The 16,674-nt window shown below is 45.3% G+C and overlaps 1 protein-coding gene across 1 annotated transcript; it reads left to right on the top strand.

Annotated features, from left to right (window-relative positions):
- The first annotated feature begins 7,508 nt into the window (after window positions 1-7,508).
- Window positions 7,509-13,644, top strand: FGF3 (fibroblast growth factor 3). Its single transcript, XM_068945409.1, has 3 exons — window positions 7,509-7,749; window positions 9,423-9,526; window positions 12,841-13,644. The coding sequence occupies exons 1-3, from the start codon at window positions 7,509-7,511 to the stop codon at window positions 13,171-13,173; spliced, it is 678 nt and encodes a 225-aa protein (XP_068801510.1). The 3' UTR covers window positions 13,174-13,644.
- The last annotated feature ends 3,030 nt before the right edge of the window (window positions 13,645-16,674 follow it).

The following is a 16,674-nucleotide window of genomic DNA, read 5'->3' as shown; positions in this document are numbered from 1 at the left end:
GGATAAAACTCCCCTATGCTGGGTGCGTTGAAAAGTAATAAAAAAAGAATTACCGGTCCTTAATAATCAGACATCTCAGCTAGAGGAGAGAGAAGCCCATATATCATTTTCCTCTGAGAAAAAAATTTGAAAAAAAAACAGTAAAGTGCAGCAATATGGCAATAAGGGCTAGAGATGGATAAAATAATAGTGGTTGTCAGCCCCTAGTTCCCCTGCTCTGAGGTTATGCTACTTCATGTTCTTCAGAAAGGGAGGCAGCTGCCAAAAGAGTATCCAGAGATAAGCGCCCATTGCAAATTCACTTGTGGCTTCCAGCACACAAGGAACTTGGCTGCGGTAGATTTGCCACTTCTGACGCTTACACAACCACTTCTGTGCAAACCCTTGGCTCAAGCATCACCTGAAGTTGGTGACTTGTATCTAAAACTGAGTTACAACATTCAGAGAGGCTGCAATGCTGCAACGCTGAAATATAAAGATCAGGAAACAAAAAGGTCCTGAACCCTTTCTGTCATCTTGATACACCCCTTTGCCACCGAAAACCACCCTTCTGTGGGAAAAGAGTCTACTGAGGCTAGCAATCACTAAGGTAAACCAGAGGCTGCAAGCAGTGAGGAGGGGAGTGCAGGTCCATAGCAGCTTTGCGACACCAGCTGTGTCATGGGCAGTCCTCAGTCCATTTCTGTGTTGCTGTCAGTCACAAATTACGTCTATATCTTCCTTCTAAAACTCTTCAGGAACATCTTTTGTTTCCTTTAGATTCCCTCTTGCTAATTTGGGTCCTGATGTCTATGACATTTTTTTGAGAATAAAAGAGGTGGTAGAAGTCTACCTCAATTTAAAAAGTTATTAAACTTCCCTCCCTCTTTACGTTACTGGTGAGGAATCAACCTTCAGATCTAGCAGCTCTGACGGCCTCACCCACTTGTCAAATTGGGTTGAATTGGCAGAGCCAGATTGTCTCGACCTATGTAATATTTTCCTAGATGCACTGTCTTAAATATAGGGTGTCTAGAACATGTTATTAACCATTTGATTAATAACCTAACTAACTGAGAAGGCTAATGTAATAAGCAGTTTCCTCTGCAGAAGGATAAAACTGCTACTTTTCCACACAGATAATTTAATTCCCCTTTAGCGTTCCCATGAAAATTAGTATTACCCACGATGCACCTTATGTGCTTTAAACGGGGGATTCAGGAAAAGTTTTTTTACTTAAAACTATGGAAAAGAACTTGACAAAGCCTGAAGAAAGAAAGAGGGCCAGAGGAACTGAGGTCACATCAGCTATGGGGGGGCACCACAGTACGGGGCAGCAGGGTGCCACGGGAGAGGGCAGCTGGGAACGAGATGGCAGGGGCTGCGGGGCTGGAGAAGAGCCCAGCAGCGATGGTGCGAGACCGGCTGTGCACAGCAGGGAGGGATGCTGAGGCATTCTGCAAAAGAGAACTTGTGTAGTAAGCTATACCAGCAGGTCCAAGTGACAGTCAGAAAAATTGCCACAAACTCTGTCCTAAAACATCGATGTTAAAGTGAACAGATGAAAAGTATAAACTTTCCTGAAGGGAGACTGGGAGGTGCAGCAGTGAGGAGAAATGAATTCCTCCTTGTTCGCAACGCTGGTCAGACGGACTGACGGAGTAGGACTTCTGCCTCCACAGAACACGAAAAATTACAAAGAAAGATCACGTTGCTCTGAACAGATAATTTCCTTTGGAAAGCTCCAGACGCAGCAGGGATGCACACATTCACTCCCTGTAGAGGGTGTCTGCGGGACAGGTAGGGATTGCACAACACGGGATGGTGCCTGTTTTGTAACGGCAGGTAGGATGCTGCAGCCTGGCCCTGTTCCCCCTCCACTCTGGGCTTCCTGGGTGGCTGTGGCACCGTCCTGGAGGGGAGCAAAAGAGTCCTGATTTCAGCCCAAGCTGGTCGGGGCGCCTCAGGAGCGCCCTGCCCAGCTCCCAGCATCCTGAGTGTCTCCACCCCTGCCCAGAGCAGCTGGGATGGAGATAGCACGGCCAGGGGCTGAAACTCTTCCAGGGACATATGTTCCCGCACAGGACATTTCCCTAAAGCAACTATGCTCCGTTTTTACTCCTGGCCTTTGGGCAGCTGCATGCGCAGACCTGGGCCTGACCCCTAAGCCTGTTGTCTGATTTTGCAGAGTGTTGATCCAACCACAGCTTGGAGAAAGAGCGACCTTTTATCTCCAGGTAACCCAATTCCCGGAGATTTGCAGGGCTGAGTGAGATCGTAACAAGCTTCTGATTGTGAAAGTAACAGGGAGAGAAATTCTAAAAGTAGTAAGATTTATCTGAATAGCGGGTACTTCCTGCACAAAGACAAACACACCTGGGGTGTGGGCCAGACTCCTCTCTCAGTTACACCCCGCTTTCCTGTACATCCAGAGAAATGCTCTGGAGCCGATTTTAAAAACACTGAGTTACCAAGAAAGCAGCAAAGTTTTTCCAAGAGCTCAGCCTATGAAGTGACCGAATGGGATCTCAACAGTGGGAAGCAGGTGTGCAAATCTGGCCCCCCAGCCACTGACGAATTAAGTTTCTATGTTTTCATGCTCCCTCTCTCCACTTCCAGACAACTCCATATCCCTTTTATTTAGTTATTTTCATGGCTGCGGTTCACAGTTCTGTATCAGTCTGAATATCCCTATTGTAGCTTTGTTTGAGTCTGCCACAAACCTTAACAAGCCACATGACAGTCATCTAAACTGCATTGCAGCACATATTTCTGTAGTGTTACATCGCTGTCTACTGTTTCCTTCCTTTCTTGCAGTGAAAAGGAGTAAGTAACAGAGGAAAGAGCGAGCTATTTAGAATTTTTGTTTGATGTTGCTGCATTCATTGTTTTGAGTATTTCCATTCAATCAACCATTAAGAGATTATCAGAGAACAAGGGAATATAATTTTTCTAGTAATAAGATTGGGCCTGATCCAAATGTACTGTGGTGCTAAAGGAAAGGCTCTTAGTGAATTCCACGGACTTTGAATCAAGGATTAATCCCGCACTCCTCAGCCAAGCAAATGCGTGCTGACTTTAATAGAAATTTGCTAGAGTAAGGAGCTTAGGCATTGGCATCTTTATATCAGTAAAACTGTAAATAGTGATAAGAATTTAAAATATGTACATGTAACAGTTATGTTTACAGATCTCAGTGATGTCAGCAAACCAACTACACATGGCTTTAAACTAAATATAGAGGTTCTAGAAGTTCTAAATTAATCTATTATGTCTGAAGTGCAATATAAAAATGGCCGGCATAATAGATGTAAAATGAACTATATCATCCCAAATCTGAAGACCATAGATTAGTTGTCCATAAAACATAAAAAGAAATCGTAAAAATGAAAAACATTTCAGGCGGGTGGAGAACTGACGATACATCTGTTACGTACCTAATATTTTCTTTAGAGAATTCTGTGTGTCTACTTTCGCTTGAAACACACTGAAGGAAATTCTATTTTCTCCACCTGAGAGAGCATGCTAAGCTGCAAAGCTGCTGTCTCCTCCACCCCCCAGCATCCTGCTTCTCGGAAGTTGAGAGAGTACAATACAATAAATAATATTGCTGACACGTATGGAGCAGGGTAATGTGATGCTGTGTGGTCTGGAAAGTCATTTAGACAAGATTATACTGTTCACAGGGTGCAGGAGAGCCCCACAGGGAAACCACAAAGAAAACAAAATATTGCTGAATAAAATCAATTGAATTTTGTAACCTCTACCCCATATCAGCAGCAGCAGGTGTGATCAAACTGTATCAAGCAGGAAAGTTCTGCTGAGAAGGAGACTGCACTAACACAGTTGCAAACAAAACATCTAGCAAGCACTGAGGCCATATTTTCTTTGAGATCTTCCCACGGTCCACGCTGGAGCTAGGATGGATTTTCAATTGGTGAAGGAGGGTGATTTTTTCTGCTGGGGGCTCCACCTACCACCTTGGTATTTACTGCTCTACAAATTGTAACTTCCTTCTCGTTAGAATAGCGGGGCTGCTGTAAATCACAGGCGCGCGCCAGAGGAGCGAGCTGCTCCCTGGGCGCTGGGCTCGAAGCACGGCCGTTGGGCAACGTAGCAAAAGCAGAGGGTGAACGACAGCAGTATTAAAGCTGAATCCTTGCAAAATGTGTATTTGCAAAGTTCATTACAGGATAAAGCTAGCTAGCGCTCTTAACGGAGGGGGCTGGCTTTCAAGATTGTGCATTTTTGTGTATTGCTTTGTCATAAAAGATCATAGACGATCATATCTGAATACATCGTCCTTCTCCCAGAGCCATCAGCTGAGAGTACAGGGGGTTGTGTGCTTTGGAATCGGAGCACACTGCAAGAATAAAAACATCTGTCTCAAATACTCACTTTTAGCCAGTGACTTGCTAGAGGAAATGCTGTCTTTATCGCCTAGCCGTAAGAACGCTTGAAATATTCCCTTAGCAAGACCAAGCATAAAGAATAATAGATACCTCACATGTTCCATTTAAAATTACACGTTTCAAGCAAATTAATAGATCATTCTAGGTTGTAATTCTAATTTGGTTACACACGGTCTAGAGCCCGTTCTCCCCTCCACGTTAAGTAACAGACCCAAACTGCTCTCTGATTATTACTTTGGAGCTACAAGGAGCTTTGGGGCATAATTAAAAATATTTCCAGAAAGAATCGGTAGACCACATCTGACGTCCCACCCTCTGCTAGAATTAGACCACATCAAAGGGACCCCTTTTTGTTTTCAGAAATGGTCACCAGACAACTTAAAATATACAAGAGTGGGCTTACATTTTATTGTATAGATGTCTGACTAGAGCAAAACGACTTACGGTTGCCTGCTATTCAATGTTGTCCCAAGTGAGACAAGGTAGCTGCAGCCCTTTGATATTTCAGGGGAGGTCGTATTCATTTCATTTGAAAGGGACCCATTAATGACAGACCTGTAAGTGCTCCCCTCCCTAATAAGTAGAATACACATCGCTTGGGAAGCCTGTCTGTGTTAGATGCCCAGGGCGGAAAGATTTGTACATGATGGTGCTAATTATGAAAATGTGATCAAGATGGAAGCAATTTGAGCAAAAGTCATTAACGTGTTACTCTTCCACCCACTAGTCTTTTTGGTTTATTATTGTGGTGTGGGGGGGGGGGGAGGGAGGAGGATCTTGCGGGTTTGTTTTTTTCAGAGCACTAACGAAAAATACCCTGCAAATCCAAAACTGTAGAATGTCATTTGCGCATCTACATGGAGAGGCACCAGCCTCGGGACGACCTGAGATCAGCTCGGAAGAGGTCGTTATAATTATTGAGTGTAAATATGCTGTATCTCACTTTCTCACATTGTCTGTGAATATATCTTTGAGGAAACTCGTGGCATGTTCGTCGATTATTTTTCTTTTCCTGCTCTCAGCTCTGTCTTGTAGCTCGGGAGAGGTTAGGAGTACACAGGACACGATTTACTGTGCGTCCCTGGAGGAAGCCTTTTTCAGAGGGGTTGTTGTTTTAGGAAGAACTGAAGGATTTGGCCCACAAGCAACCATTCCCCCCCCCCCCCGCACACACCAAGATTACTGTCCTGCATGTTTATGTTTTCTTATTTTTAACGCACATAGCGCTTTCATTATTTCAATTTTTAATCATTTGCTTTTGCTAAACTGCATTGCTGCCTGTAAGTGGCATTGCAGAAAAACAACGATAAAGAATTAATTGTACAAACATTTATCATCCCTAGATCAAACTCTCCTTGTGAGGTTAGGGCTTAACTTGTGGAGAAGAAAAGCCGGGGGTGGGGGGGGGGAGGTGGTAATGGCGGAGAGGGGTGCTTGTGGGTTTTTTATGTGTTTCCTTTTATTCCAGACGACTATGTAATGAAAAGCCTTTTAGCCCTGGAGAACTACTAAATATTAAGTCCAACTTAAAATAGCGAGTAGCTTTCTAGATCGCTTTGCCCTCCTGCCATTCCTTTTGGGAAAAGGTCGTATGCCTTTCCTTATCTTCCGACTAGTAAAAGCTTCCTTTTTTAAGATCGCTTTAACGTGTAAGAAAATCCTCTTGCTCTACGTAGGAATGTCCTTTAAGAGTATTTTATAGACCTCTTCTTGTTCACCGATACTGAAACAAATTTATATTGATCAAGGTCAAACGCTTGAATTTTGACATGACTCACTTCAAAGGTGTATTTGTGTGCCCTTCAAGCACATTAATACTAATTATCTCTCACACACTTCCCCAAAACTCCCACTGCCCGTTTCAGATGCAAATCTAATTAACGAGCTGCCTTTGAGTAACGCACGGGGACAGCGTAATTCACCGAGCTGTTGAGCCTTTTGCCTTCTTTTATATTTATTTATAGGTAGCTCCATCATATTTTGGAAGCGTAGGCAGCCGTGTGAAGCTAGATGGTAGCGAGGGCAGATCTGCTATAGCTAATGAGACTTACCAGGCACCAAAGTAAAGAAAAAAAGATTGGCTCCAACTTCTTGCAGATTCATTCAAGGACTCATGTAACAACATTTGCTGTGTGGCTGGGCCCTGCATTGCCTACGCTGATGTAGAAATGCCTACATCTTGAAAGACCTATCTAAATAATGCATATTATCTATAACTGTGCACTGATTGATTTAGTAATAACTGTTTTCTTTCGACATCCGGGACGAAGAGGGGAAAGAAACTGAAAAACCACTGACGCCTGGGCGAAAGGCATGAAACCGCGCTGCTGCCCTCGAGCCTGCGGAGGAGGCACGACCTGAACCCCCTTTCTCCTGCTTCTGCTCTCAAAATGTGCGTCTTCGGAAGCTCCCTCCCCAGGATGTTTGGTCTGCACCTCGGTCGGGGCGGCCCGCGGGGGGGGGGGGGGGGGGGCGGCGGTGCCGCGCGGAGGGTGCGCGGGGGCTCCGCGGGCGCGGAGCGGGGCGGCGGCCAGCCTCCATGCGCGGGTGTGTGTGGGGGGGGGTGTGTGTGTCAGGGAGAGATGCTGTGTAATTTTATCCACGCTGCACTCTGGGAGTTCACACGAGCCTGATACCTTTCGCCTCCTCTGCCCTGTATCAATTGGCCGCAGATCAGGCTATTGTTGCAGGAAGCTGCTTTTATTTCTATGCTCTGTCGATCAGCTATGTTCCCCGCAGCCTCTTGCTGAAATTCAGTGGGTCTCTCCCTCCCTCCCTCCTTCCCTCCCTCGCTGCCTCTCCCTCTGCCTCCCCTGCGTGCAGCCCGTCTATCTGGGGACCCAAGGAGAAGGCTGACCGCGGCAGCTCCCTCCAGTACGAGCAGCTGGGACTCTTCGGTGGCCTTTGCTGATGCCCTTTGATTTAAGTAAATCCGAGACAGATAGAAGCGGCAGATCGAGGCTGACAAAAACCTGCCGATGCTCCACGGCGTGAGCCAGCGCGTGCTCTGCAGCCGGGCAGCGCTGCCCGCCAGCCCTCTGTGATGGGCCCCGCGGTGCCCCCCGCCGCACGCCTCGCCGTCCCCAGCAGCCCGAGCGCCGCGGCCACCATGCCACGATGGTCATAATCTGGCTCTTGCTGCTGAGCGCCGCGCAGGAGCCGCGGGCCCCGGGGCTGGCGGCGGGGGCGCCGCCGGGCCCGCCGCGGCCGCGCAGGGATGCGGGGGGCCGCGGCGGCGTCTACGAGCACCTCGGCGGGGCGCCCCGGCGCAGGAAGCTCTACTGTGCCACCAAGTACCACCTCCAGATCCACGGCAACGGGAAGATCAACGGCACCCTGGAGAAAAACAGCGTCTTCAGTAAGTAGGGCCCCCCCCCCCCCGCGTGGGGGGGTGCGGCGTGGGTCGGGGGCTGGGGGCCCGCTCGCTCCCCCGCGCCAGCCCCGCTCGCACCGCGCCGGCGGCGGGACGGGACGGGACGGGACGGGACGGGACGGGACGGGACGGGGGCACCCGCCGGGGCACCGGCTCCCCCGCTGCGCCGCTCCCCGGCCGCGGCAGGCCCCCCTCGGCGGGGCCGCGGGCTCCCGGGCGGGGCGGGCGGAGGCGCTGCGCTGCTCCCGGCGCCGCGGAGGGGCCGGTGGCCGCCGCCGCCCCGCGCATCCCCGCTGACCTGTCAGCGGCCCTGGCTGCGGCCGGGCCAAGGGAGCCGCCGGTGGGCTGCGGCTGCCCCTCGCCTCCCGCCGCCCTCCCCGGCGTGTCTCCGCCGGGACGGAGCTCTGGCGGGCTCGGGCACATCTGGCCCCTCTCGCCAGGGCTCGGCCGCAATTAAGATGAAACGGGATACGTCGGAGCGAGGGGTCCGTGCGCCGGCGGGGCAGCGAGCGAGGGCAGCGGCCCCGGGGCAGCCCCCGCCGCCCCCGCCACCCCCGCCGCCCCGGCCCCAGGAAGCGCAAACCCCGGCCGGCGATGGCCCGCAGCGATAGGCAGACCTCGGGGATCGGTCTGAAGTCCATAAAGGAAAACCGCTATTTCCTAGAGGAAACCCCCCCCCCCGGCTCTCGAAGCCCGGAGGAGACATCCTTCAGCAGCCAAGCGGCGGGTGATTCAAAACAGCTGTACCGCAACCACCGCGGCTCTCCCAGGCGCGGGCGGCCCAGCAGTCCGGCTCCGCAACGCCGACAGGCCCGCGGCCCGCTTCAGCACTGCCGCAAGGCAGCGATGGGTTCGGGCTGCATCGCAGCTCCCAAGCATTGGTAGAAAATACCAAGCTATTGGACTGCTGAGTGGAGAGCAGGGTTTGAGAGGCAGCTGGACAGCTGTGCACGTACAACACATCTTCCCCGGGCCATTTGTGCCTCCATCTGCATCCTGGTATCTCTGGCTGCATGTAAACGTTTTGGTAGACATTGTGCCAGCCTCGCCAGTGACACTTGTCTAGTATTTGAGACCCCATCTTTGACGGCCTGAAACATCCCCTCCCTTTTAATTTGACTCAGGCAGTCATATTGTCCTTGTCTGGAGGGCTGCATTGACCTCCTAAATGACAAGTTCCTTTCACGGTTGTATACGTGGCTCTAAAATGCAGCCGACTCGCTCTGTTTTACCCTCTGGAGACCTCAGCAAGGGCTTTGTCCTGAAATGGACAGCTTTGTGACCGGTCTCAATAAGTCAAGAGCTCTTGTGTTCCTAAGCATTAAAGAGGATTTAAACTTTTTTTATATACATATAGGATTAAGTGAACCTCTCGTTCAGTGTCAGATCTTTTTCATTTTTGAAAGAGTTCAATCTCAATTAGACATCCAGGGATTTATTGTCAAACTTGCCTGAAACAATGCCCATGTCGTCCTTGTTTTATATGGTTTCAAACAATAGTCTTGTTTTGTTCACATGGTTGCAGTATGTATGATTTTGGTGTGAGCTAGTGACAGCTGTGAAATCCTACTCTGCAGGTAAGTATCAGTCAAACGTATCTCAAAAATCTATGTGTGGTGGGGAGCAATAACAAATCTCATAATTGTTTCTGTTTCTAGGTATTCTGGAAATAACTGCTGTTGATGTTGGAATTGTTGCCATCAAGGGCTTGTTCTCAGGCAGATACCTGGCCATGAACAAAAGGGGCAGACTTTATGCATCAGTAAGTTTCACTTAAGGCTCTGGCATACTCTGGTAATTTTCTATGGGGAGAATGGTTCCAGTGGGGAGCACTGATTTCTTACAAATACATATTTATAGAGAAAACATTTAATGTTACAATAAATTTCTCTCTGAATTTGTTATAGGTAGTCAATTAGTATTTTTTTAAAAGATTTGAGATTCTCAGATGAAAGAGGCTGTGTTCTTACTTTCTTATTGCTGTTCAGCCAAAGATATTTCACAGAGCCAAAGTCCTGGGCAATTGTACACACTGATAAAGCCCTCAGGAGCCAGCAGTTGCTGTGCAGAATACCTCTCTCTCTCTATTCAAAATGATCCATATTTATATTTCCTGTGGATCTTGGATGCTGGTAGGGGATATAGATGTCAGATGAAGAATATCGAGAACCAGTTGAGCATCACTATTACAGAAAAGCAGTTTACTGACATTAACAGGCATTTCTCTGCATAGACCATTCTGTTAGGCAGTGAGAGAATTAACAGGCACTAAAAGGCAGGGCTATGGCAAGGAAAGGAAGCGTGAGAAGGTGTAAGAAGATACCTTATTCTACTTCTTGGACCTTGTGCTTTCCTCCTGATCTTTGAGTCAAAATCTTGGCTCTGCTGGTAGCAGTGCTCTTGCCCTTTCAGTCCGGCTCCCTTACCCCCCAGTGCATAAAACAGTTTAGCATATATTGCTTTACACTCAGGGACATACAAAGACGTATTTACCATTGTGTACACTATATGCGTTACCTATCTACTTGAATTTCTTCTGGTGTCTCTGATTACAGCCCCACTTGTGATCTACTGCTGTATAACAGCCATACTGTGCAGTTTCTCCAGGCATCCTGTGGTCTGAAAGCAGATTAGAAAGTGGTAAAATAGAGCTATGTGAAATTTGCTTCCTTCAACTAGTCATTATAGGTAACTCTACTGATCTGAACAGTATGATACAGTAATGTGAGCTTTTTCCATGTGAACGCACTCTGGGTAACACAATCAACATGACAAGCTCTCAGTTACCTCCCTGTTTTAGTGTATTTTACTCCACCTTTTCCAAAGTGTTTTCCAGATAATGTTTATGATCCAGCCTCTTTAATGCATCTCATGTGATGCCTACTGATGGAAGGGGCTATGTGTAAAGCTGATGGTCCTTCACTGGTACAGAAAATTGGACCACAAATAACTTTGGCAAAGGAAAATGCAACTGAAGGGGAATGCAGACATACTAGTTCTGCTGTGTCAGGGCTAAGGCTGGACTACTTCTATGCTTTCAGTTAATATGCCGATTAAATTTGGGCATATTTTCAGTGGACCTCTTCTATCAGCTCAAAGCTAGAGTCCACCCTAAGGGAATGAATGGAAAGGTTGAATTTTAAAGGAGGCTCTTTCTTGCCTTTATTTCTTTCTTGTTCAAAATAGATACCTTTTTTCCTCTAGATTATTTGGATTGAATTAAAATAAGGCTAAACAAATTCTTAGTGAAAAAGCCTCCCTCCTACAGTGTAGAAAAGCCAGGGATAGCCTGGAGAGTCCTTTTTTTCTTGGACATCCCTCTCCAGCACGAGATGTACCAGGCCATCCTGCAGCTCTTTCAGCTGAGTCACGTTCCAAGCAATATCAGCTGCGAAAAGTTCCTGTACAACTAGAAAAAGTAATTTTTGCAGCTTCAGCTCCAGTTTGAGAGGTACAGTTTCCTACAGACTCGTGTTTCAGAGCTGGAGGGACCATTCAGGAAAAGCTTTTCCACTCCAGCTTTTCTTTTTGCAGGAGGTGAAGGCACAGCTCAGGAGAAACTTTCCCTGCTTTGCTTGCCTAAAATATTAACCAGTTACTTTAGTGGTGCTACTGTGCCAGGAACCTGTGTTATTAGGCTCCCTACTTCAGAGAAGATTGGCTTCTTTTGGAATAACTATCCAGGGAGCCATTCATGGAATGGTATTGGAATGACTCAGTTATCCCTTAATTCATCAGTGTCTCCATGTCAATAAAATCAGTCAGTCGAGTCCACAGAGTTTGTGTCCTTAGCAGACTGTGTTAATCTACCCTCTGCAGCCAGGATTGAGGCAGACGCAAGAAAAATCTACCTCCACATGGCAGTAGCATGGGCTCCAGCACCGCAGCATATGAAAACCTTGTCCTCGCAAGGGAGGGCACTTCCGTTTTACAGCTGCAAAACTGAGACATGCAAAGTCCTTTAAAACTTTGTTAAATGCCTGTCAGCATCTCTGGTGAGTGAACAGCATCAAACACATGTTAATAGTGGGACGCTGCAGGGTTCCCGCGGAGCCCACGGCTGTCCTGGCCCCAGCCTCAGTACCAGTGCCTTCACCGCCTCTGCCGGAGACGTGGCTGTAAAGGAAAACCTCTGCGAAGGATGCTGCAGCCATTCCCCTCTCTCCCATCTATGCCTCACACGTATCATAGACTCAAGTCACAGACTCAGGGCTAAAGGTAATTACATAGTTAACACAGTGAAAAAGAGATGCAGCGTAGAGCAGGCCTTTTTTGGCTGAGGATCAGATAAAAGGGGACAAATTTTAATAGATAAAATGTGAACACACAGGAAGGGAATTTGTTTTCCCTTACAGTGGACTGGTGTTTTGAGGACAAGTACTGAGGAAATGAGTCTAACCCAAGGAAGGTGGGAGGAAGAAGCACGTGTCTGTCTGGAAGCATATGTACGTGGACCTGGTTGTAATAAAGGAGCAGCCTCACATTTTGGAGGAACTCAGTGGGCAGGGTGCACTTTCATTTTGTTAAGCTCATGCAAACAAAGAAGTTTTGTAAAGCTAACTGTTGTTCACAGCTCAAATCTTCATAATAGACTGCAGGTGTATCTAGCTATACACCTGTTCAACATCCACACTTTAAACTGCATGATTTTACCTTTTTAATAGATGTCGAAGGTTGATAGGTAGCAATTAGATCATGCTTCCCATTCACAGGCATATTTAGGCCTGGAAGCACAAAAAAATTAAACTTACAGCTGAAAAACCAGTAGAGCTATTCTTTCCTATTCACATGTCATTTTTTGTGTTTAAACTGGTTTTCAGTCTGTTTCTGCTTCTGAAAGCAGAAACACAGAGCTCAGTCCCACTGGTAACAGGGAGCACATTACTGCCAAGCGCTTAGACTCAGCAATTCTGCCTGCCTTTCCAGGTGCTCGTTGAGTGTTTCCAATCACGTGTTGCTGTCCTTAGCCTAATATTGAGCAGAGTCTTTTGTAAGACTTTAGTCCAATCTAATTGAGGTACAAGCGAGCTATCATCTGTGTATTTTTTCTTAGACTCTGTCATGTTTGCTTTACAGGAAAATTATAATGCAGAATGTGAGTTCGTGGAAAGGATCCATGAGTTGGGTTATAACACTTATGCATCCCGTTTGTACCGGACTGTGCCCAACGGAGCCAACACCAAACGCAAAGCCAGCGTGGAGAAACTCTGGTACGTCTCAGTCAATGGGAAAGGACGACCCAGGTGGGGTTTTAAAACTCGCAGGACACAGAAGTCATCTCTCTTTCTGCCCAGAGTATTGGATAACAAAGACCATGAAATGGTCCGACTTTTCCACACAAACGTGAAATACCGAGAGGGTCTCCTGAAGCCTCCGAGCAAGAACCAGAGAAGAAGGAGAGGGCATTAGGGGCAATGAGGGAGCCGATATGGGGACCAGAAGTGAGTGAGGGTCTTCAGAGTACTTCTAAGAAAGACTAACAGTTGTGGTTGCCTGACAGGCATAAACATGGACTTTTTTTTAATACGCTGTATAATATAATTGGAAGTCACATCACTTTTAGCTATTTTAGAATTATTACCTGTGGTAAAGGAGTTGTGAGATAAACTAAGGCATATTCTAATGTAAATTAGTTTGATGTAATAATCTTGTCAATAGCCTTTAACAATTTTCTTTTCTAAAAAAAAAAATTATTATTTTCATTCTATCTTGCCTTAGGGTATTTTCTCAGTGAACCTCTCCTCCCAAATCATATGAACATTTTACACTTACCAACTTTGTGTGCTGAGAGAAAGCATAGCACTTTTGTGGCTTTTTTGGCAGTTCCTCATAAAAGGACTACATTCCTATTTTAATGGAATACAGAAATCGCAAAACTCATTTATTTTGTAACATTTATTTTTATTTTATGATCAGTCAATATCAGTTATACTTTCTCCCATGACATTCAGGTAACCAGAAACTGTAAGTTACTTTGAACATTTCAGTGGACCTACGCATTACTAGAGTATTCTTGAATTTGTTTAATTAAAAAAACAGGACACCTGATCTTGTCATTAAGTTAAATGAATCTTGGAAGAACCAAGGTTTAGTAATGTAAATCTGTTTACCAGTTGATGAATCCTCTCCTAGAATAGGAGCCAGAATATGTTGTGAAAGCCAAGTTTGTGGTGTTGACTGAACTTGTGATATATGAAAGTTCAGCACTGGAGATAGGAATCTTTATCAGATGCTTTTCTTTAGCTAAGTTTTCTACAGAAACTCTTAGTTCTAGGATAAATATATTTTAAGTACTTGAGAAAAAGCTCAGCCGTACAGAACCTGTATTGATTCATTGATTTAAGGTGGCTGCTGTGTTCCAATTTTTATTTTCTTTTTAAGTGTTTGTTATTTTGATGAAGCAGTTCTAAAATGAAAACTGCCAATCCAGACCAGGATCTATGATCCTGAGTTTTCACTCAATCCACATAAAAAATATGCTGTTATATATTTTTTTAATCTGAACCTGAAAGTGAACTTTAGCAGAGTTGAAGGGAATCCACATTGCAAGTTAATTTTGAGCTAAGCATTAAATTTAAAAAAATTTCTCTTCACATCTGGGAAGATGATAGAGCAATACAAACATATAGAAATATTTGACAAGCAAAAACAATAATCTTAGTGGGATTTGGCCTTGCATTCTTCACTTCCTAGAGCTGGGTGCAGATGCAGCACAACTGGAGAAAAGAGAGACTGCACTGAAATAAACATTTGACATAAATTTAACCAAAGATCTGTGAAGTGAAATTTTACATCACTTAGCAACACAGTAGATGCAAACTCCATTCAAAGTCATCTTGACACAAAGGACTTATTGTGGGCTATCTACTGAATAATAAATAGCATGGTCATTTAAAAACAATTAATGAAAATCTTTCATCGTTAAGGGGAGAATTCTGTGAGAAGTAAAAAGAGTCCATAAAACGAGTTCAGTAAGCCCAATAATAATAGGTTTAGTGTTGCTCACATACGCACAAAGGTGAGAACATAAAGGTATTTTCCTACCAAAAAGTATGCTCCGTTACTTCCAGCTTCATACCCTTTTTGTAATTTTCTAACAAAAAAGGAAACAATGTTTGAATAAAAAGACAGTCAAGATTCTTTGAGCTCTGCTCTCCATTAAATCAAAACCATGTAAAAGGACAGTGAAAGGACGCACGTTATTTAATGTCATGTAGAGCACAGAATAGACCTAGGTTAAAAAAAGGATACAGAAAATTAAGAACTGTGTTCCCGAATTTGCTTTCTTGTAAAAAAAAAACCTGAAAATGCTAATGGAAACTGAACAGAGGTAATCAGGCAGTATCATGTTCCTTGTGTCAGGAGCAACTGAATAGGCTGTGAAAGAAGAAATACAGAGTTTGAAAAAGAAACAAAAGGTTTCAGGTTTTCCATTTTGTTTATTGTCCTGTCAGCCACGCAAGGTCCAAACTCCTGCCGTATTCAAGGTGTCTGTTGCAGGTTGGTTCTGTCAGTGAAGAAAGTTAGATTTTGTCTTTGGGGATGGGTAAAGTCTTTTGGGGGCCTACAATCGACCATACCAAGCCACCTTATCGCAACCCTACATTTCCCCTCCAAGGCACTGGTGGGAGCTAAAGGAGTTGAGTGGGCAGGAAAGAGTTGGGGGGGTGGGGGGGGAGGTGGAAGCGCACACAGCTCGCAAGGCTGGCAAGCAAAAGGCAGGGGAAGGAAAGTGTTACCACAACTGCCTGGAAGGAGAGAGACCCTGGGGCTGAAGACCGTGAGTGCCTTTTTCCTCATGTCTGATTTCTGGCACCTGAGCAGGACTTTTTTTTTTTTTTTTTGGCTACTTTCAGATTTTCTTCACCCCAACTGGGTGGAAAGACGAGGTCCATGCTCAGCTTCTCTTCCCACCCCAAACTGTTGTTGTAGAGCTTTTTTATAAGGAGGAAAAACTGCTTTTTTTGGTACAATCCTGCCTATCTAAAAAGAGCGGACAGACTCCTGTTCCCCGATACACAAAGATGGCATCTCCTCTCCGGCTCCAAGTCACTTTTCTGTTAGCATTTAGACTTCACTCTTTGCTTTTCTCAGGGACAAGTGTGCCTGCTGACTGTATCCTTTGCTTTTCTGTCTGTTTTTCTGGAGATTTCTGCTCATTCTTTTCTCCTTTACCTCTTGTACAAAGGCTTAAATTACTGCCATGATACAACAGTGCATAAAACTGCTCCCATGCTGTAGGCAACAGAGGAACATCAGTAGTGACAGAAAACAACTGCTTACACATGCCTTTGTTTTGAGCTGTCATGTGCTTGCTGTAGGAGTATTGCTTTAACCACCTTCCCATAGGGAATTTCAGTGAAGTTTATTTTAATAAACAGCCTATATCCTTATCTTAGTTTCACTTTTTATCCCAACAAAGTCTAAAATAATGACACTCAAAAAAAGAGGAGAAGGGGACAAAAGTAAAAATAACTAACTCATTCAGGCAGTGGCATTTTAACTACTGTAGACAAGTGATGATTTTCACATGCACCTAAAACATTTTTATTATCATTCTTAGAATTTTTCTTTGCTCAGTCTCATTGCAGCAATTTGAAAGAGATGGCTTTGGGATTTGTCTTTTTTTTAAACTGAGAAATATTACTGTTCCTATTGAAGTACTTTTCATTAAAGACATTCATTACTTAATATTCTTTTAGCAATTATGAAGTCCACAGTTCCCAGATATAGTTCGCTGGTAATTATCCCAGTTGTATCCTATAAACCATTTTATTTATGTAGACCAGACCCTTATAAGATGCCTTACAAGATTCAGTAGAGTTGGGTTACTGCTATTCTCTTCTTAGGGTTATAAAGTCAAGCTGTGTCTCATCTTTTAAGTTTCTTGTGTGACTTTATCTTTTCATC

The sequence above is a fragment of the Struthio camelus genome, chromosome 5 (assembly GCF_040807025.1).
Source record: "Struthio camelus isolate bStrCam1 chromosome 5, bStrCam1.hap1, whole genome shotgun sequence".
Classification (NCBI taxonomy): Eukaryota; Metazoa; Chordata; class Aves; order Struthioniformes; family Struthionidae; genus Struthio; species Struthio camelus.
Note: the sequence above shows the minus strand (reverse complement) of the source record. Positions and strands in the feature narration are given on the sequence as shown.